At 39.2% G+C, this 21,030-nt stretch overlaps 1 protein-coding gene and 1 long non-coding RNA gene across 2 annotated transcripts in view; both read left to right on the plus strand.

Annotated features, from left to right (window-relative positions):
* LOC108089089 (homeotic protein antennapedia) overlaps positions 1 to 6,755 on the plus strand; it is a 111,649-nt gene extending 104,894 nt beyond the window's left edge. The window contains 1 exon segment of the mRNA XM_017187200.2: positions 4,527 to 6,755. Within this exon segment, the coding sequence (XP_017042689.2) occupies positions 4,527 to 4,777 (251 nt within the window). The 3' untranslated portion in view covers positions 4,778 to 6,755.
* A 45-nt stretch (positions 6,756 to 6,800) lies between these two features.
* On the plus strand, positions 6,801 to 8,174 carry LOC108089090. Its single transcript, XR_001771266.1, has 3 exons — positions 6,801 to 6,878; positions 6,937 to 7,000; positions 7,067 to 8,174. It is a non-coding gene; the product is annotated as an uncharacterized LOC108089090 (long non-coding RNA).
* Positions 8,175 to 21,030: the final 12,856 nt, after the last annotated feature.

Genomic DNA, 21,030 nt, shown 5'->3' on the forward strand with positions numbered 1-21,030 from the left:
GTCCCCCTCTTTTATTTCTAAAACGAATGCATTTGTAAGCCCCAAGTCAACTCCTTGGCGATCCTTTCTAGCCCTTTTTTCTCTGATTTTTTGGACTCCATTTTTTGTCAACTTTTGTCGATTTTTAACCCTCTTAAGTGCTTACCAAGTCCCAAATTAAAAACGCTGTCGTGTCTCCCGAGATTATAGTCAGATGGAAAAGGGCAGCCAGATGATAATTAAAAAAACCGACTGGTAACAAATGATCAAACGGTCAATGGAAATATTTAATTGTTGCTCTCACCTCTGGAAATAACAACGAAAATTCTTGGACTTAATTAAAAAAAAGGGAAACATCGAGGAATTGCTGGCGGGGCAGTTAAAGACGTCAAACCTCAGAAGGATTTCGGGTTGTATTTATTCCTGCTCCTTTTCGAGCCATTTTCGGGTAACTCCCCAAAGGTTGTGAAAACACAAAGCGAAAAGTTTGCAACGGCAAAAATACGTCAAATATGCAAAACAATCAAATGGGAGGAAAACTTTTCGGTAGAAAAAGAGCACCCACTTCAATTTCCCCCTGCGCCCTCTTGACCCAATGCTTATTTAGCACAAAGTCAGCGAATGAGTTGGCAGATTCACACCAGAACAGCACGGAGAACAAAGTGACATCAACCAGCGGTATTTGTATCTTTTTTCACGAAATGCCACACACGAACACTTTTCAGCTGGGTGAAAAATTTATCAACTTACGATCATAAATAATAATAATTTTCCAGCTTTGTTGCGGCGGCTCGCGTTTGTCCGTAATTTCCGCAATTAAAAAAACATTTACTCGCGTTTGATGTGAGCTTTTTTTTGCTTGGCGGTTTGTACTTGTTTACGTTTCGTTTTGTTTGCAGCTAAATGCATTTTTGTATTTGTTGCATGACGAGCGGCTTTTTGGCCAAGAAACTGCGACTGCAACGACGACCACCCAACTGCAGTTGGGAATGGATATAGCCTTCACCTGCGGCCAAGTTATTTATTTTGGAGGTTATCCGCATTAATGGCATTCTACTGAGTATTACGAATGGATACCATTCCAAAAACGTGTTTTCACTTTTAGGCAGATGCTACAAAAATATGAACTTAATAAATTTAAAAACTAACACAGTAAACAAAAAAATGACAAGAGTAGCATTACTTTTCTGAGCTCCCTTCCAGAAATTTATTTCGCATTTGCGCGACTTCCTCGCACGATGCTGGGCATTGTTTTAGTTCCGCTCGACGAGACTCGTGCGCGATGAAAAAGCAATCTCAGCCAATATAATAATTCATTATGGGCATTATAAAATAGAATTTTTTGAGCTATTAACTAATGCTTTTTAATTTTTTCCTGCTCCAACGAATTCCATAAAATGTTGTTAGCAATTACTTTAATGATTTCCTTTAAACGTTAACCGACACACACATACACACACCCAATAGCACTAATGTAATTGTGTGTGCGGGGATGGGGAGAGGGCAGGGAGCTGTGGCAGGGGAAGAAAATGAAATAAAATCCATTATGGAGCCGGAGCAGTGTAATAAACGAGTAAAATGGTTAAAATGGTGGCCTAATCGCAATTTAATTACAATACGCTTTCATATCAAAAAGCATTAATGCCCCCGGTCCACTCGGTCCGTCAGTCAACCACTCAGCCACTTCAGATGTGTGGGCCAAAGGGGGGTGGTAAGGGGGGCGGGGGCGTGGCAGGGGAGAGGAGAGGAGCGGAGAACCGACGAGGTCTTGCCTTTGGTACTTCACATGTATCGCTACTCTTTTTCATATTAATTGTTTCACCTTTATTATATTTCTGTTGTTGATACCTCCACCTTGGCTCCACGTTCCCCTGCTTTTTTCTTCGTTCCTTCTCCTTCGGCTTCAAAGCGCCATTAATGCGTTTATAATAATTTTTCAGAGCTCAATTCGAAGCTCCTGTCCTGAGAAGGGCGCCCCATCCGATCAACGCTCTTCTTACAAATATCTAAGAACAAGTTTCTTTTCCTTTCTCATTTCTTGTACGATGTTTTGTTGTTATATTTTCTGAGTGATGGCAACATGAAATGTGCAAAGGCATCATTAAAAACAAATTTCAGAGAGCGCCCGCTCTTAAATTGCCAATGCACGCCCCTCTGCCCATTCACTCTGGCCACCCGAAACCCTCGGCCCCCTCAGCTCAACTCAACTTAACTCCACTTCTCAAGGGGGATCTCAGTCTTGTATGCATAACTTGTAGGTGTTTTCATCAATTAAAATAATCATTTATTTGCAATGCATGAGGGGCAGGCATTCAGCTTTGAGTTGCTAATTATCAGCAAAAGCTTCTGTTACCTCGAATGGGAGTGGAAATGCAAATGGAAATGGAAATGTGCTGAATGTGTTCCACCGAGAGAACAAGATAGTGATCAGATGGGAACTAAATATATATTTATGAGCAGGCCAAAAGAGCTGTGGATTTTAGAAATGAGTGATAATTACCGAACTTTCTAATATAAGCATTTTTGATTTCAATTTGTCTAATGCATAATGGTTAAACAAGCTAAATTAGTTTAGATTTGTTGTTACGAGATTAATAGGATGTGTTTGAATTTCTTATTAATTTATTCAATAAGCGAACACCTCTTCAAATTTATATTTAGAACAATCTTTCTCGTTATTAAATCTCTCTCTTTGTTATTCATCATCCGGGGTGAAAGTCCAGCCCATCTATTCCGCTCTTAATCCGCTCCTAATACCCAACTCTTTGGACCTGCCCCCTGGATTCTTCGCGGACTGCAGAAAAAAAGGTGCGCAGGCCAAGGGGGATGACCACGCACGCTTTTTGCCACAAATCTTTCAAGATTTTTTGCCGGCGCAGCAACTCGTCTAACTGATGATGATTAAATGCGAACGCCTCGGGTTATAGACATGGCATCAGCCGTGTCATTTAAAAGAAGGTAGCTGCTCTGACCACCGCTGTGCTGTTTTTCCCCCCAGTATAGCTCCCCCTCCACCGGTTCTATACGATTGGGATTCGCGCGCCTTAATGGATGCCGCACAAAATCCAAAAAAAAAGTACGAGAAAAATACATAAAAGAGCTTATGATGTAATGACCTCGAGCCAGAGATGGAACACAAAAAAAATACATAAAATATTAAGAAAGAAAAAATTGGACGAGCGAGTTGAGCAAGACAAATGCTGAAGATGTTATTAAAAAATAGTTAAGACTGCCCACCTCAAGACGACTGGTTTTGGGTGAGGGGCTTCCACTGATTGCCGCTTGGCGTGGTTGGTCAAAAGCCACCGGAATGCCAATGCTGCTGTGGCCGCCTTCCAATTTCCGGCCGGACATTTTCCATTCCACAAAAAACTAGCCACACAAAAAGGGGCACCTCAAGAAGCAGCCGGGAAAACTCCACCCGAAAATGGCTTCTCACGCTAGCAACCCATTTCAATTACCTGCCTCTGCCATTGACAATTATAATATTTGCTGCTGCGTATTATATTTGACATATTTTTCCCGACGTTTTCACTGCGTTCTTTTTTTGTCATTACCGAAATTATAATTATAGTAAGTGTCATTAGGCGCCGAACTCATTTGGTTGGCTGCTTTCGAAATGGAGCGGTTTCGGGGGGCGGAGGCAGCCTTCGTAATTATGCTGAATTATTTTACAGTTATGCCCGGCTACCGTCCAAGGGGAAAAATACAAGGGGCGTGAGCGGAGATCGAAGGTGAAACTGCACTTGCCTGAATCACAGGCATGATACCTCTCTGCCTTACGGACAAAGATACGGACGGACGGACGACAGATGAACGGACAGACCGCATTGGGGCATAATTAGTTACCTTGTCTGCTCGCCGCTTGATGTCCATGAAATCTCCGCGAGTTTAATCCACAAGTGAAACCCAAAATTGGGCGCTTTGGCGAATATAAGATGCTCTCTCAAACAAGCTTTAATGGTTATAAAAACCATGTTCAAGAACTACAATTCCGTATGGTAATATCCTTAAAATTTGTACTTCTTTATTTATTTTAAAACATAACAAAATGTGCCTTTTATACCTATAATTTCGTTCTTCGAATAAGTCCTAGTACCCTGGGTAAGGGTATGCCTTGAAAATTAAACCCAGAGTTCCTATCGGGATGGCCGGCAGAGAGGAGAAAGACCCCTTTGGCCTCCGCCCCTCGTCACAGACCTGTTGTGGGCCCTGTTGTGCTCTTTTTTTTTTTGACAAGTACAAATATCCGAATTCGGTAAGGTTGTCTTTTAATCAGCCTCAGTTTCAGAGTCTCAGCGCCTTGCTTCATGTGGTTTTGGGTTCGCCCAACCCGCAATCCCCTTCCCTCATCCGACTTATCCGGGAGAGAAACAAAAAAGATACAGAACAACGCACATATATATTTTATTCCAGCTCTTCTTGTCGTATGCATGGTAGTGGACCTGTAGAAAAGTAGAATTTGTTGTTGTTGTTGACTTGGTGGCCGGTCAAGCGTTGCATTGATTTTAATTGTGAATATTGTTTTATTTACTTGGAACCAACAGAACGCAAGCGCGGAAGGCAGACGTACACCCGGTACCAGACGCTGGAGCTGGAGAAGGAGTTCCACTTCAACCGCTACTTGACCCGTCGGAGGAGGATCGAGATCGCCCACGCTTTATGTCTCACGGAGCGCCAGATAAAGATTTGGTTCCAGAATCGGCGCATGAAGTGGAAGAAGGAGAACAAGACGAAGGGCGAGCCGGGATCGGGAGGCGAGGGCGATGAGATAACGCCACCCAACAGTCCGCAGTAGATCCGCATCCGCAGTAGATCCGCCGGAGTCCAGCAGTTAAATGAAATTTCTATCTAAATACAATTTACGTTAGTTCGGCGAGCGCAAATGAATTTACTTCGATCCCAGAGGACTATCTTTACCTATCCCATTCAATCCGTTGAACTTCGCGTGAACTAAACTAAACAAAGAGCAGAGCTGAGAACTCTACCTAAAACTTAGTTAATTGTTATTATTTTCTACTTATTATTTAATTGTACACGAATGGCAAGTGGAGAAAGCGAAATAAGATAAACGTAAAGATAACGACTACGATAAAGATACAAGTAAAGCGTAAAACTCAAACAAAACCAACTCATGTGACCTCAGATCTAAATAAGCTATATTTAACTATAATGCATATATACATATAAATATATGGATAACTATACATGATACCAAGTAAAGCTAAAGGCAAGGAGTTATATATAAATAAATATATATGAAGCATATATACTATATACATGATAACTTAGTTCTACGCGTCATAAGTACTGTACGATTAACTTATATATACACACCAGCATAAACCCTAAACCTAAAACATAAACATTAAACTAAATCAATGTGTGTAGCATCTCTAGCGCAAAAGTATAAAATAAAAACCAATAAAAACTAAATAAAAATGAATGGCGTCAAAATCCATTGCATGTTGGTTCAAGAAACCCATAAATACTTTATAATACTGAACACGATAATAGAACACTTTGCCCTAAGTGAATGTCGCAAATTTAGACAAAGAAATACCAAAACCATGGAATAACGTTGCTTAAAGTAATAAAAGCGTTTTACACATTCAATAAAAATAATACCTACAGAAGCTTAACCATGAACAGAACGATTGGCGAAACTTAAAAAATAAATCTAAAATTTTGATGGAGAATTGAACTTTATAAAACTCGCAAGTGCAAATTTAAGCTTACCCAATTTGAGAGTTCCTCAATTTTTGGTTAAAAGATCGATTGATTCTGTACTTTTTTTATTTTTAATTTCTTGTGCAATTTTAAGTTCTTTACAATCGAGTTAGGTCGAAAAGGATATAAAGTATACCGAAATGCATAAATTTATGAATTGGCAAGTGAGGACGAAATTAAAAAAAAAAATGTAAACAGAGGTACACAAAAAATATGTATAAATAATGAATTCAAACAAAAACCCTGTAAAGTAGTAAAATGAAGTGAACGCATTATTATACGAGGAAATAGTGAATCCCCTTTTGAGAGCAGAACCGAGCGATTTCTATATGAATATTTGCCTAACACTATATAAATGAATGTACGTAACTCAAACTCAATTTCCACACCATCTGTGGAAATCCATATACCAAAGTCAAAGGAACGAAGGAGAAATAAATAGAAGGACGGGAAGGAAAACTATAAAGCATCATATGTTTATATGTAGATATATATAATTAAACAAACCTAATATGAAACATGTAACTTTATAGAGCGTTTCGTTTTGTAAATTCCCCCGAAAACCCTCGTCCCTTTTCCTAACCGATGTTTAATCCCAGGTGAAAGGATTTGTGATTTGCAATAGAAGAAAATAGTCAAAGGATTCGAAAGAACTCTACAAAGTATTGGCTAAAACAACCTTGAGAGCGAAATTCAACTCAATCCAGATACGTAACTTTCGGCCTCATTCTGTAAGAAACTAATTACTTAAGTTTCAATTTTAAAAAATTATAAAAAAATGGAAAAAACATAAATTTTAGAATGTAGAATTTCACAAGAAACAAAATTCAAAAGCGTTGATAAAAATATATATATTTGAAACAAAAGAAAACATTTAATACACTCAAACATTTGTGCGAAATTGAAACGAAATGTGGAAGCTAAACCATTTGTTGTAAATAAAATTTAAACTTTAGTGTAAACAAGAGGATGGAGAATGCAGTGAAGGGCTGCAAAGGCAAAGCGAAAAGCATAAAGAAAATTATGATTAAATTACAAATGAGATTTTGTTTTTATTTGTAATATTTATAATAAAAATATAGTATTTAAAAATTTAATTCAAATTGTCTTTTTATTTAATTTGTTATCATTTTTGTGGGTCATAGATGTCATCAACTTTGAGTCTAAAGGTAAGCTATTTAGATACCAAATAATGAAATATTCTGTTAATATGTTGTTTTCTTTAAGTGGAAATCACTGTACTACTATTCATTGAGTGAAGATTTCCTGAGACCACTGATTATGTCATTGGGTAAGCACTGAATTAAATAACCACTTCACGTGGAATCGTTCACTTAACATTTGCTTCTTTTTGCAGGCCTCAGACGCGGACCATTTTTGAAAACGATCTTATTAATCTGACATCATAATAAGCGATTAATCAAGTGGCATTAACAAAGCTCTGACCAATGGCCAACCCAGACACCTGAGCCCCGGACTCGAGGTCCACGATCAGCAGCTGCTCCACCCGCATAAACTGGCCTCAACTTAAATAAACCCGAACTCGGGGCAGTCAGGAGCTCAAACAAATTGAATTCGCATTGTTAGCATAATCGCCAGCCATTTGTAATCGCGAATTCAGTGAATGTGCTCACGTTTATGTCACAGAATCACATGAGCAATTCGGGCAGAATTTTGACTTGTAAAAATTCCCTGCCTGCACAATTCTTGTGTTTTCTGTGTTGCCATACTATATGTTAGCATTCGGTTCGAGGTGTTTGCCGCAATCACAACGCATCCCTAGTTGACATAAATAGCTTCAGATTTGAGCAGCTGCCAATTTGGACTCACGGATGCGAATGTAAATATTCCATTTCCATGGTCGAATCAGCGGCATCGAGAGGACGCATCCATTCCCACAAGATTTTCTGCCAAGTTTGAGTTCCTAGTTGGTTTTCGGTCTGCTGAAGTTAATTAAAATGGTTCCTACTTGGCCCTCAAATAGAAATTTCATTAAGATTCCACCTAGTCTCTCCAACATAAAAACATTTCTCTGAACGTGTACATACTTTTTTCTAAATCTAATATTCTATGGGGTGTGATAATGAGTTGAATGGCTTATTACAAAGATATTTTCGAGAGCCGTTTTGCAATTTCTACTAAATCATCCATTCTGGGAGCATGAAGACATAAGTTTGTTAATAATAGCAATTAATAATATGTTAAAATCTAAGGCGATACAACATGTAGTTTTAAACTTAACTGTTATTTATGATTTGACAGATTATGTAAATAGCAATTGATTATTGATAAGTATTTCAGTTCTTATAAACTCAAATAGGAACCAATTAAAAAATTTCATAATGTTAAATTGAATAATTGTAAATATGATAAATTATAAATTTATTAATTTAGAACATTAAATATTCCCCTCAAGTAATTGATTATTTATTTATATTGGCATTTCACATTGGAATTCGTCAACTCTGACGAACTTTGACTAATTCTATAGTTTGGTTCCTAAAACGTTTTTTACTGATGTTATATATTTTTTAATATATGAACTGTAGATGTTTTCAATTAAACATTTAATCCAGGAAAAGAAAAATGTTCCGGTAAGCAGAAAGTATAACTTAATCAATGGAAATTAAACATAATCGAAATACCAAAGACCCAACAAGAAACAAGAGACAAGTGTCCGAAGACAACGATGTAAATGTGAGATATTTAACATATCAGTAACGTCAGCCATCTGTAAAGATGTAAACTGCAAAACTCGTTGATCGAACTATCTGCCTAGGGCCAATCGGAGATGGATACCAAGTCACTTGAGACATCTCACACTTTCGGATCGAGTGAGTGCGATGGAAAAACTATCAATAATCACTTCGCTGGAATTAAGACAACACTTCAAAAAAACTGAGATAAATCATTAATTACGGAAAGCAAATTGAGACCGGTTGAGAATTTGTAGGAAACAAAGCAAGATGTCAGAAATCCACTCGAGCTAATAATGAAGACAGCGAGATGCGAGATGCGAGCGGACAAGTGCTCGAAGACCGGGTTCACACAATCCATCAATTGATCGGCCATCGATCCATCAAGACGATATTGAGCGAAGCACATAAATCATTGAAAGGGCGACTGGTCGATAATTAGAAGTGGAAAACAAACTCCAATTGCCTGGTTGCCATTGTCGGATTCAATTGCGCAAAAAGCTATTACACATCCTGGCTGGCAATCAGCCAAATGAGCTCCTAATAGAATATTAACTCCCAAAAAGCGATTCGGGCAACCGCCTAACCGAATGCAGTGGTTATGCCGGGGAAATTGGAGTCGCAGTTGGACACAGTACGCTTACAGATGCAAAGATACGGATACAGATGCAGAGATACCCAAGCAGAGAGACTGAACAGCAGGCAGGTAAACTGGGCCCAGAGCAAACCAGTTATGGGTCCAAACCGAGCACCGAATTCAAGTCCGGTTTTAAATCGAATTCGAAAAATATTTCGAGCTGCGAAAATTCGGAGATCGCACTAACACCAGTGCAGCAAAGCACCAACACATTGACAACTGCCCGAGAGAGAGCGCACCCACACCTGCAAGGTTTCGATTTCGAATTCGAGTTCGAAAACTAGAGTCCCGGACCTGAAGCCCGGACCCTCGAGCGGACCTGAGCAGTTCCTCCTTTTCTGCCATGCGATGCGCATGCGACGTCGAAGGCCCAGCACTCCCATTCCACACCATCGCAGATAGAGGCACAGAAATAACGGTGGCATGGCCGCTACACACGCGACGCACTCTACGCACACACTTGTCGCCTCGCTCGCACTTGCTCACTTGTCCGATGCGCATGCGCGTCGATTGACTCCGCCCCCGAGTTTCGAAATACTTGACTGACTTTCAATATGGCCGCCGTTGTGACAGCTCCTATTGTTGCCGCTGTGTGAGTGTGAGTGCGGTGTATTTGTGTAGGGGCAACCGACGATCCAAGAATGCCGGTGTACACTTGCCGCCGGTGATTGGGAATAAAAACGAACTGGTGAAGCCTTTGATAAGTTAAACATAAACAAATACTTGTGGGTCAATATTTAATATCATTTTTTTCCTTATCAAAGTTTTTTGTTTAAATTCATATGCAAAAATAAATTTAAACAAATGAAATAAACATTTATATACTGCTTCGTCTGACTTAAAAAAATAAAAATTTCTATATCCCTTAATGCCTAAAACACACCTTTTTGTGTTTTATTACCCTTTTCGTTGCAAGGGTATTATATTAAAATTAAAAACCGTCTCAATTTCTATAATTATTTTTAAAATGTTTATTTTTATTCTATTAGGCTTATCAAATCATTATTAAGACATAAAACTTTTTAAACCGTTGACTCTTTTATTTATGAAATATTAAAATCCTGAACATATGGAAAATAATATTAATCAGTTTAAAACTGATGATAATAATTGTTAGCATTATTCAGACTTATACTTCAATACTTTTTAAACGGCTTATTTTTTTTTATTTAAGAATTATACAAACTTTACAGGTTAAGTAAAAATGGGATAAAAAGGTGTATTTCGGTTATGCCTTAAAAAAATTTTAAATAAATTATGTTCCTACGACATTGTATGATATTATTTCTTTTTAATTTTTTCTCCTTGACTGAATAAATCAAATTTGTTTAAGCAGTCGATTTCAATTATCGTCTCCAACTGTTGAGTTCATAAACAGAGAAAGAAAAGATTCCCACCTACAAGAGGGTGTATTAATTTCCCTATACGTCTCAATCTTTTCGTGCGATATGGCTGGCCATTAAAATTAAGTAATTTGAAGACAAGGCAGGGAAATGTTGTCACAACATTCCAGTAATTACCCGTAATGCCGAAAGAACACAACAATCCCAATCCCGACTGAGACTGCGACTGCGACCAGGAACGACGTCGCTAATGATCGAATCATTTCGGATAATGGCCCGAATGAAGAAGCAGGGAACTGTATCTGTAACTGTATCTGGAACTGTTGGCCATAAGAAAGGCCAGCGACAAAAAGCGGCAGAACGATAAACTCGACTCACCAGAAGTCAAACTGAAAATTGAGCTGCAGATGTAAGTAAATCAAATAAAATCACGTGTCATTTGTCTCTGCGATTCATTGAAAGATAAGATTTTCGGTAGCAAGAACGTTGGAGGTGGTTAAGAAGAGCCCCTCAAACAGATACGGAAACAGGAACTAAGAGCTGGTCAAATGCACAAAAATGAAGTGCGAAGCCATTAATCAAGGCTTTACTAAATTTAATATGCGGTTAAAAGTGCTAATGACGCTGGTCGAGCAATCGTTTAAGCCTCATCCCAGAGTAGCAGTCCCGCCCCCTCAAACAGTCACCCACACAAGCAAGCTTCACTTCAAGGAGCGGGACAGGAGCGGACTGAACCGAACCGAACGGAACGGAACCAAGCCGAACCGAACAGCCGGCGGAGAGCAGGGCAGTACATAAAGTTTAATGAGGAACCACTTAACACTTTCAGAGCTTTTTACGTTTTGCTGTCATTAGAATGATTTTTGCCACTAACTACGATCCAGAAGGCACTGAAAGAAAGTCCAAGCAATTAAAATTGCGGTAACATTAAATTGAAAGACAACAAAGTGAAGTAAATTTTGTATTAAAAATATGGTTCGCACAAATGTTTAAACTTAAAAGCGACAAAGATAATAAATATTGTTCAAAATATTTCAATTTGTTATGAATAAATTTAAAAAAAAATATTTCTTCTTAGTAAGGCCTTTAGGGGTGGGTGTATTTTATTCCAAAAAAGTTTTTAAAATGTTATCGAAGTGAAGTCACATAAAAGTCCTTTTAAAACATTTTTTCATTGGTTTTTAATACGTCATCCTTTTATAAAGAAAGCTACCAACAAGACAACAATAAAAATAATATTTAAATCAAGCTCGTTCGGTGCACAGTTTATTTATACTTCTTGTTGAATCTCTGAGTTGTAGTGTAATTATGCTTATCCTGCTCCTTCGCACTCAGCCTGCGGCCAGTGCATATTTCCTTCCGAACCCACGTCGGCGTCGATGGCTATGGCGATGTCGTCATTATCCGGCCATGTTCGCAATATTGCACTCTCGCAGCCCCGCCCCCAAACCGCCGCCCGCATTTGGCACGAGCAGTGGAACAAAAACTGAAGCTGAGGTTGAAGCCAGGGCTCAAGGTTTGGGGGGAAAGGGGAGAACGGACTTGCCGCCCTCGCTGTGGTTCTCCGAAGGAGGCGTCAAGCCCAAAGGAGCGGAGGGGTTTTCTGGGGAAAGGGGGAATGAGCGGGAGTGCGGAGCAAGCGCGTGTATTTTCAAAACAAATCGGCAACAATTTCATTAAATGAGTATCATATTAAATTTAATGATGCAGCCGTATTTCAGTTTTCGTTTCGCTTTCTGTGTTTTTCCTTTCCCGCTTTTTGTTCTAGGAGTCAGGATGTAGGATCAAGAAAATGCCGAGGGGAAATTCTGGCACCAGGAAAACCAACGGTAGCTGATTTCGGGAAATCTTCATTTATGGTTTGGGGGATGCAGAAATTGAATGGTGCCTGGAATGTTATTATAAAAGATATCCATATCATAGCACTGGACTTTGATCCTGTCGAAAATGCCGTATGCTTTTTCTTCTGCTCCTCTTGAAAGTGAGTGACGAATTGCCATCGTAACGGGCAACGATTATGGTTTGTAATACGTCTCTCAACTTGCACCTCATTGATTGGTAAGAGCCACTTGTCAGTAGGTTACGACATTGACTTTTAATTATCACGGGCTAGACTTTTTCCATTTGCCAGTCAATCAATTAAAAGTTCAATAAAAAGGAGGGAGTGCGTACTAAGTTCGTATATAATGTACAATATATAAACATATATTTAAACTTGATACAAGCTATTTAAAATTTTCCATTTTTTGCTTGATGTCCCAAAGCACTTTAAACATGATTTAATTGGAAATGTAATTAAATCTAATTTACTACTTTTATAAAAAATATAACATTTGTATTATATTAAAAAAGTAATAAAAAAAAAACTATAGAAAATGTTTATCTAACATTTGTTAAATTATTTTTTTTGCTATTGTGAAAATTCAATATATTTAAGCTGTCAATCGTCTAACTAATCTAGTGTCCTTCTCAAGAGCCCAAAAGAAAGGAAAACAGAGTCGGAAAAACTGGGAAGATATCCAGGGAAATAGAATAATGCGTAAGCTCAGTCAAGTCCATTACCAGAGCGAGGGAGATGGCATCCGCGGAAGCGAGATGGAGACACGAACATCGATTGATGTCTGACTGGGCGGGGTGGGGGAAATTAACCAATTTATCTTTGTTTTCTGCACAACCAGAAGAAGCTGAAGAGGAAGCTTCTGGAACAAAAGCTCGGAACAAAAAGTTTATAGTAAAAGGGCAACAAAAGGATCTGCCAGGACACATCAGCAACAACGGCGACAATGGGGGAAAAAAACAAGAAAAGGGTGGCGGAGTCAAGGAGTTGCACTGAAAGGATTCAGCCATTATTGGAGGACCTTCGAGCAGGGGGTTTTCCGTGGGCGGAGTGTACTGCCAACGTGTGACACATTTCTGCTTTTAAGGAGGATTGCATTTGTTACGCGTGCGTTGCCTCCGCTACGGTTCAACGGCAATCGATCAAGAGCAAACATTTTTCGGTTCGGTTCCGTTCGGTTCGGTTTTTGTGGGGCTGGAAGCCAAGGTGGGGAGTTCTGGGGAAGCCAGCGGAGTGGGGGAGGGAATTTAGTCAGTTTGAGTGAGTGCACTCATATATTATTCGCCTGCTTCGCCCTGCCATGCCCTTTTGTCCCCCTCCCCCCGCGAATACTACTACTCCGTGTGTGGCATTAACGAGGAGGGGACGACAGCAAGGACAGTGCAGGAAGAGAAAAATCGGGGAGCCAACTCCATCGCACTATGTAGCACATCATAAATTGCACTCGAATATTGTCGAAATTTTGTTACCATGCATGCTATGCTATACTGCAGTATACAATCCATTCTTTTAAAACCACACTTCTGTTAAAGATTTGTAGCTATTAACCATATTATCAGATTTAACAATTCGTTAAAATTAGATTTCTTTCACTATTACTAATCAACTTTGCATACATACGCATACATATATACATATTTCAGCAATAACTTTTCAGTTTATTGCCTTGATAATTAAAATATGAATTCTACTTTTACAATTTAAATCAATTAAATGAATTCTTCTACTTAACAGTTTAATTTTAGCTTAACTTTTTTCCAACAAAAATTATTCTTTTGTAATTTTATTAAAATTACTTATAATTTAAACTGTTTTACCTTGTTGAGATCAGCAGAGTCCTTTGCTACGGTTTTTCACAGTGTAGAAACGGTGTCCTGCCGCTTCGAGGCACACTTTTACCCCCGACTGCAGCCTGCCACGCTGAGTCGCTGCCTGTCACGCAATGGTGCATGAAATTTGCCTGCCATCGCGACCTGGCTAGGCGCACTTTCACTTTCACTGTCTCCCGGCTGAAAAGAGCCTTCCCTCCCCTTCTCCCGGTCCTTTGCCCTCTGCGAACCTCCTCCCTAGGTAACAGTTGGTAATATTGCCACTGCCGTTGGGCTAATGTTATTGGGTCGTCCTGCTGGCGGGGTCATTCCTCATTTTCCGTTTTCCTCGGCTTTCCATTTGCGCCGACTGCAGATGTGTCGACAGGAGCAGCAGAAGTAGCTGCAGCCTGTGGCTTGCTGCGAATATTACGTGTCACTCTTCACATGGCCACGCATCCGTTGCATCCTTGTTTACACTGCTGACACCCTCGCAAACATCGCAGGACTCCCCTTCCGCGGCTCGCCAGGCAGAAGAGGCAACTCAGGAAATTAAATTCCATAAATCTTGGCTTCCTGCGAAGGAGTTGCATACGAGATTTCGCTGCTGGGTGAGCTCGCTTTTTAATATGCTAAGTGGAACAGCAACATGTGGTTGCTGAGATGGAAAAACTAAAGTTCAACTAGGTCTTTAAGTGTCATACAGATATTTTAAGGAATACCATACCAAATTAATAAAGTAGTCGTTTAAATATATGTTCAGAAGGTATAACTAGATATTTAATTAGCAAGTATTTATTTAAAGGATTAACTGATTAATACAGTCAAATAATATCCCTGTTTATAAAGCTTATAAAGTTACTTAAAGTTAACTTCTCTGACTTTAAGATATCCAATTCTTTTAAATTATTGCAACGTGTGTTACTCACCTTAACAAATTAAGAAGTATTGTCCAAATTGTTACCGTTAATGGTAAGTTCAGTTAACAAATTATAACAGAAAATTATGAAGAACCTTCGAATCTGTCTTTTATGTAATCAAGAATTATCAAGTATCTATCCATTCAACACTCTGTTCTGAATTTTTGCTGTAGTGCTTCTACTTCATCTGAGCTGATCTTAAGATGTCCATTTGACCTCCACTCAGTCATTCGGGGGTCTGCGAGTTTGATGACATCTGGGGAGGCCGGATTCGGAGCCAGCAGCCACATCATCATCATTAGAAACTGCGAACAGTCCACCAAATACTCGGCGGTGGGCTTAACTCGTTTTTGATGCTGCTGCAGCAATCAGAGGCAATCACGACCCACCGCATATATGGCCAGCCAACTGATGGATCGCATGGAGCTGGAATCCATTATCCAGGCATCCAGCCAATCCGCAGGTGCCACTCGAGACTCAAAACCCGTCGCTGGTAATGCAACTTTAATTGCTGATCAGTCGTTAATTGTGGCAAATTACGGAGTGAAATTGTAAATGCAAAAAGGCCAAACAGAGCCCAAACGGAGATTATCCAGAGACCAATTTCTATATATGGTTGGAAAAAAGGAATCTTTTAATTTGAGTAATTAATAGCGACGCTTTTGAGCGCCACCTAAGGAAGTCGCTTGATTATGTGTCTGCAAATAACAAATTGGGGTAAAAGTTAAAGCATCAACTTGATGAATGTTGAAGAGAAAACGTTTAAAAGAAATATATCGCGAGCATACGAATGTGTTCAGTTATTATATAAGAAAACATGTTGTGTAAAGTTGAAGTTCAGTTATGTTTTCTTTTTCCTTACAGATATGTACCTACTAAATAACCTGTACAACTATTAAATATAAATAATAAATAAAGTGTATTACAACTTTCAGAAGAATGTGAAACTTCCCAAAACAATTTACGTTCAATTTTGAAAGCCAACAGTTTTGGGCCAAAATGCCTTGAATGAATCTCCGTTGATGGCAGTGATTTTGCGATGGCCACGTTTAAATAATTTCATACTATTTGGAGCTGCTAAAGTGATCGATTTGAGCCGCGTAACGGAAGTATTGCGATCTTCCCCAGCAGGACCCCAATTATGGCTTTTAGTCTGGTTCCCGGAGCTCCACCCAATACAAAAATAACACAGCTGAGCTCAGGTGTATGCATTTTGAGCAGCTCATAAATATTTCATCGCGAATTTAGAAGGCAGCGGGCAGAAGGCAGAAGGCAGCAGAGAGAAAACGATTTAGCCTGTTGCACTTGGATGCCCTGGCTTCTGGATGTGCTACCTTCCTCTTATACATACATATATGGTCTTATACAAGTGTGATTAACAAGAATGGTGGCAATTACAGGAAATTGCTTCCTTGCACCTTCCGTAGCCGGCGGAAAAGAGGGAAAAAATAAAGGAAGGCAGGTTGATTATTTCATACGGAAAATGTGCGTGCACTCTTTACTTAATCGCAAATTTGATGCATGTTTAATGAAGACGTTCATCGGCGAACCACCTCTCTCCAGCTCATTTTGCAATCACTTTAAAAGCCATAATAAGGGTGAAATTTTAATGACTTCATTGGCAGGCTTGGTGGAGCTCGGTTGCCTGTTGACACAGCCATTACCCGCCGAACAGGTAATATCACTCCCCATTTAGTGCGTGTTTTTGGCCCTAATTCACCCAGGTCGTTTTCATTTTTTGTTGCTAAATAATTTGAGCCATTATGGAAAACTGCCCTTTAAGTGGCGACCGGCAATTGCATTCGGCATTCATTTTCGGGCCAGCCATTTTGGAAGAGGGAGAAAGCATCGACTTCGACAATCAAAGGCCTCTGCCGGTTTATCTCTGGGATGCCATTAAGGTAGCCGCTCATCTATTGACAGGTAGAAAATTTATCGCCTGCTCTCCGATCTGACCAGGCTGAAATGAGCTGGAAAACCAGTTTTCCCACCGCTTTCCCAGCTGCTGGGGTCAATGGCTGACTTTTGTTCTGCCTTTTTCCCCCTTTCCTTTGGTTTAACTTTAATTACAAAACAAATCCAAGTGATTTGAATAAGGGCTAAATATTCTGTAGCGATGTCGAGGAAAAATGAATAAATTTAAAGTTACCCGGTGGCCTAAAACAAAGGCTACTGAGTTTGTCAGATTAGAGAAACCTTTTGGATTCCATTTCTTCAGTAGGAGAATTTAAATAAGATGGTGCAGAGATTCAATATCTTTTTAAAGACATTTTTGGTCTTTTACATACTTCACCCTTCCATTATTCTCTTGAACATTTATGAATACATTTTGTGTAAATAACTTTCGTGGTGATTTCTAATTTATTCAAAAGCTGGCGATTTCTTTATTTATTTTTTAACACTCCAATATAATTAATATATACACCAATTGTATGTAAACGTATGCAGTCGAAAATACAATGAAGCAACTTGTTGCCCCGAAACTGGTCGGGCGTAATTGTTATGAGCTAATTAAAAGCAAATTAAATTTAAGCATCACTCTCACACTAATGAATATATATTGATAATTACCACAATTATGCAAATGTGCAACCATTTTGTACAAAGGCAGACACGTATCCCCAACTCTCCCCCCGTTTGCATTAACATTCGGTGCGCGGGGCAAAAGTAATGGCCAAATTGTAGGCAATTTGTGGCTGAGTGCAGGAATGGGAAAACTGAAAACGCATCTTGAAACCCCGTCAACACATGTCCTTCAACTGCAGCAGGCAAATTTATGGGATCGCTCTCCTTTCGAAGGCACTACCCTTAACCTTTGACACCCTTACTCTCACCCATTTCACCCATTGTGTTCTGCAGAATGTCCTTGACATTTTCCGGGATGCGTGGCGAACTGATATGCAAATATTGTCCATTCGATGGTTCGGCAATCCTTTGTAATCCTTCTCCTAGGTAGTCCATGTCCTTCAAAACGTCAATTGCCAAATGACAGTGACCGTCATAAAACTTCGCTTTGCACACATCCTTTCTCCGCGTGGGCGGGATATAGGCTGTGTGTTTGTTTTGTGTTTTGACTTTATCCTTTGTGACTCTCTGTCAATCGGTGATTTATGGCCTCTGACGTTTGGCTTTGACTAGCCAGATGGGAAAGAACGCAAAAATGGCAAATGGTAGTGGGAATGTGATGTGCCGACAGCAGATCAGTTTCCATTTCACTGTTGGCTCAAACGGTTAGACCAGGTTCTTTTCTGCATTCAAAGTAAGTTGAAATTTAAAGAATATTCTTTGGTATTAGTCTTTACTAAAGTTTAAATAAATATCTTAGACTTTATTCAGGTTTGGTAAAAAGATACGTCTTTCAATCAGCTTTCTAACTTAATTTACATGCAGTTAAAGCTTAAATCGTTATTCGTATTTTCTGAAATGGCAGGTTAAAGTGGTGGGTTAAGTATTTCCGATAAATTAGGCAGGGAGATCTTTCAATGTATCCAATAGTATTTAAATGCCGATTAAAGTTTGAAAGTTTTTAAAAGTTGAATGATTTTATAATCACACCTCAATCGCCTTACATTCAATTTCCTCTCACTCCAATAAACAATCTCTATTACCAATCCCGCGTGTGTGTGGTCCTGGCCTCTCTGACCATTCTAGCCCACTCAATTTGTAGCCTCAAAATTGAAAGCAGAACAACAAAAACAAAAACTAAAACGAAAAGCGATCAGCCAACACAATCAACGGGATATTTAATTATAATTTTTCTCTAGCGAAATAAATGAATTCTGGTAATGAAAATTCGCTCACTTTAATCGACTCAAGCGGCGGCGTGACGATGATCGATTTCGAAAGCCCACGATCCCCGGACATCGGAGATGTTGAGGGGAAAAAGTGGCAGAGGGGCAAGGCACACCTGTTTGGCCCTGGTCCGCGCTACTCCACAAAAGACCGCTTCTGCCATAAGACCTTGTTCCGATGGATTATTAATGATTGGCGATCGATCGTGGGGCGATCGAGCTAAACGCTGCTACAGAAATAGCCACGAACTTAGCTGGTAGCCGGTGCTGGTGCAGCAACTCCTCCCTTTTTGCCCATCATCCACTTGGCTCGGAAGGCAGCAGGCGTTAGCGTTTAGCGTTAACGTTAACTCAATCGGCCTGTCATTTGGGCCTCAGCTGGCTCCTCGCATAATTGCCCCCGTCACTTGAAGCCGTTCTTCGGCACATCATTTATCAGGGCCAACTATTTATAGTCCCTCGATCTGGCTACACTCGGCGTAACTAAGATCCAAAGACATGGCGAGCACCATTAACAACTCAAAATTCTGTTATATACTTGTTTGTTTTTTATACCCATACAAGTGTTTGAAAACAATTCAGTGTAGGGTAAAAGGTTGAGGATAACAGGTCTAACATATTCAATTTAAGATTATAAGTTGTTATATTTTTAATGAAACCCATTATAATTCTTAATAACTAATATGGGTATTTTCTTTTTATAAAAGTAACAGTTACTTTACTTAAATAAACAAACCCTATTATCATCTTTACATAAACACAATACTTCATAATCTCTTAGTTCGAGCATCAAATCGAATAGTTTTCATTAAAAATACGTTTTTCAGTGTGGCAACAACTTTGTGGTTGCTTCGATTGTAGATTTGCATTGCTAGCCGGCGAGTCATTTATCAATATTTGGTGGAAATTAATTAGCCAACGTTTGGTTCTGTCTTTAATTCGATTTGTATGCGATATCGGCTGGGTGTGAAATTCACGTTCGGGCTTCATCAATCACCCAACTCCACTTCCCCGTCCTCCGCTCCACTCGAAGTGATCAAACAAACGCAATGTCGACATGGAGTCTACTAAAGTGCTGCTAAAGGATACAGAAAGTCTCTAACGAGGCAGACAACATGGTACCTCGAATTGGGATTTCTTCGACCCACCCAATCACTCCGCCCTGTGTCGACACACTTTTCAATTGTTTATGCATTTCGGTTTGTTTTTCGGTTTTAATTTTGGCCCTGTTCATTAATTTCCGATCCGACCGACTGGCCACGGATCCTTTGGACGGGTTTCAACTGGACTGGAACCGAGTTCTTTGGGCTGGACGTGCGTTTAGCACATCTTTGCAGTGGCATCTCATAAGCATTCATTAATTCTGACCGCTTACCGCTCCGCTCGTTGTATCTTGTTATTAATGATGTTCAACAAAACGGCGGCTCTCCGGCTCGTTTTATTTTGGTTTTGGTTCGGTTTGGACTGTTTTGCCTTTTGCTCGCTGACACATTGGCGGGTGGTTTGTGTTTACTCCGCTCAACCTCATCATTGTTTCAGTTGTTCTTCATATTTTATAGGGACACGCAGGTCTTGGTTTATCATTACTTAATGTTGAATGATGTCGATTGTTTGTTTTGACGGCGACTGTCTTGCCGGGCCTGCTATATTAAACATTTAGCACATTGAATAATGGTTTTCCAATTTGTTGTGCGTAACTCCTTTCATGAGGTGACGTATCATGAAGATTTAGTTGGGATAGCCATTTCAGGAAAGTTTTCCTTTGAGAAGTTATAATTGTAAACGATAACCCCAAAGGATATTTAAGGGAAAACTTAATTTGTTTTCAATTAGCATGAGGTTTGCTTACTATTAATCTAAACTGGCCAAACAAAGAGTAAATTTGAACATTAGGTAATTATCTAAAGGAGAATTTTTATCGCATTGAAAAGATAAAAAATATTTATACATCGTTTGTGAGTTAACTTTTCACGCACATTATTAATCAACTAAAAAAAATTTCAAAATTCGTCAAATTTTTGTTGGCACCGAAAAATGTAATTATCAGAATTGCAAACAATAAAGCAATTTTTGTGGGTCTAACGTTTTTTACTGGAGTTTCTTAGGAATATTAATATAATGATAAATATTATTTATTACGGAAATATAATAAAATACCGGATTATTTAATAACACATTTTTTTTTTTATTAGTAAAGTTTATACTTTGCTGTTCCCCTTATAAATTTGCCAACACGAGCAAGTGAATCCCCTCATAGAATTCAAATATTTGTGAATCGAAAACACTTAA

Source organism: Drosophila ficusphila, unplaced genomic scaffold (genome assembly GCF_018152265.1).
Source record: "Drosophila ficusphila isolate 14025-0441.05 unplaced genomic scaffold, ASM1815226v1 contig_791, whole genome shotgun sequence".
Lineage (NCBI taxonomy): Eukaryota > Metazoa > Arthropoda > Insecta > Diptera > Drosophilidae > Drosophila > Drosophila ficusphila.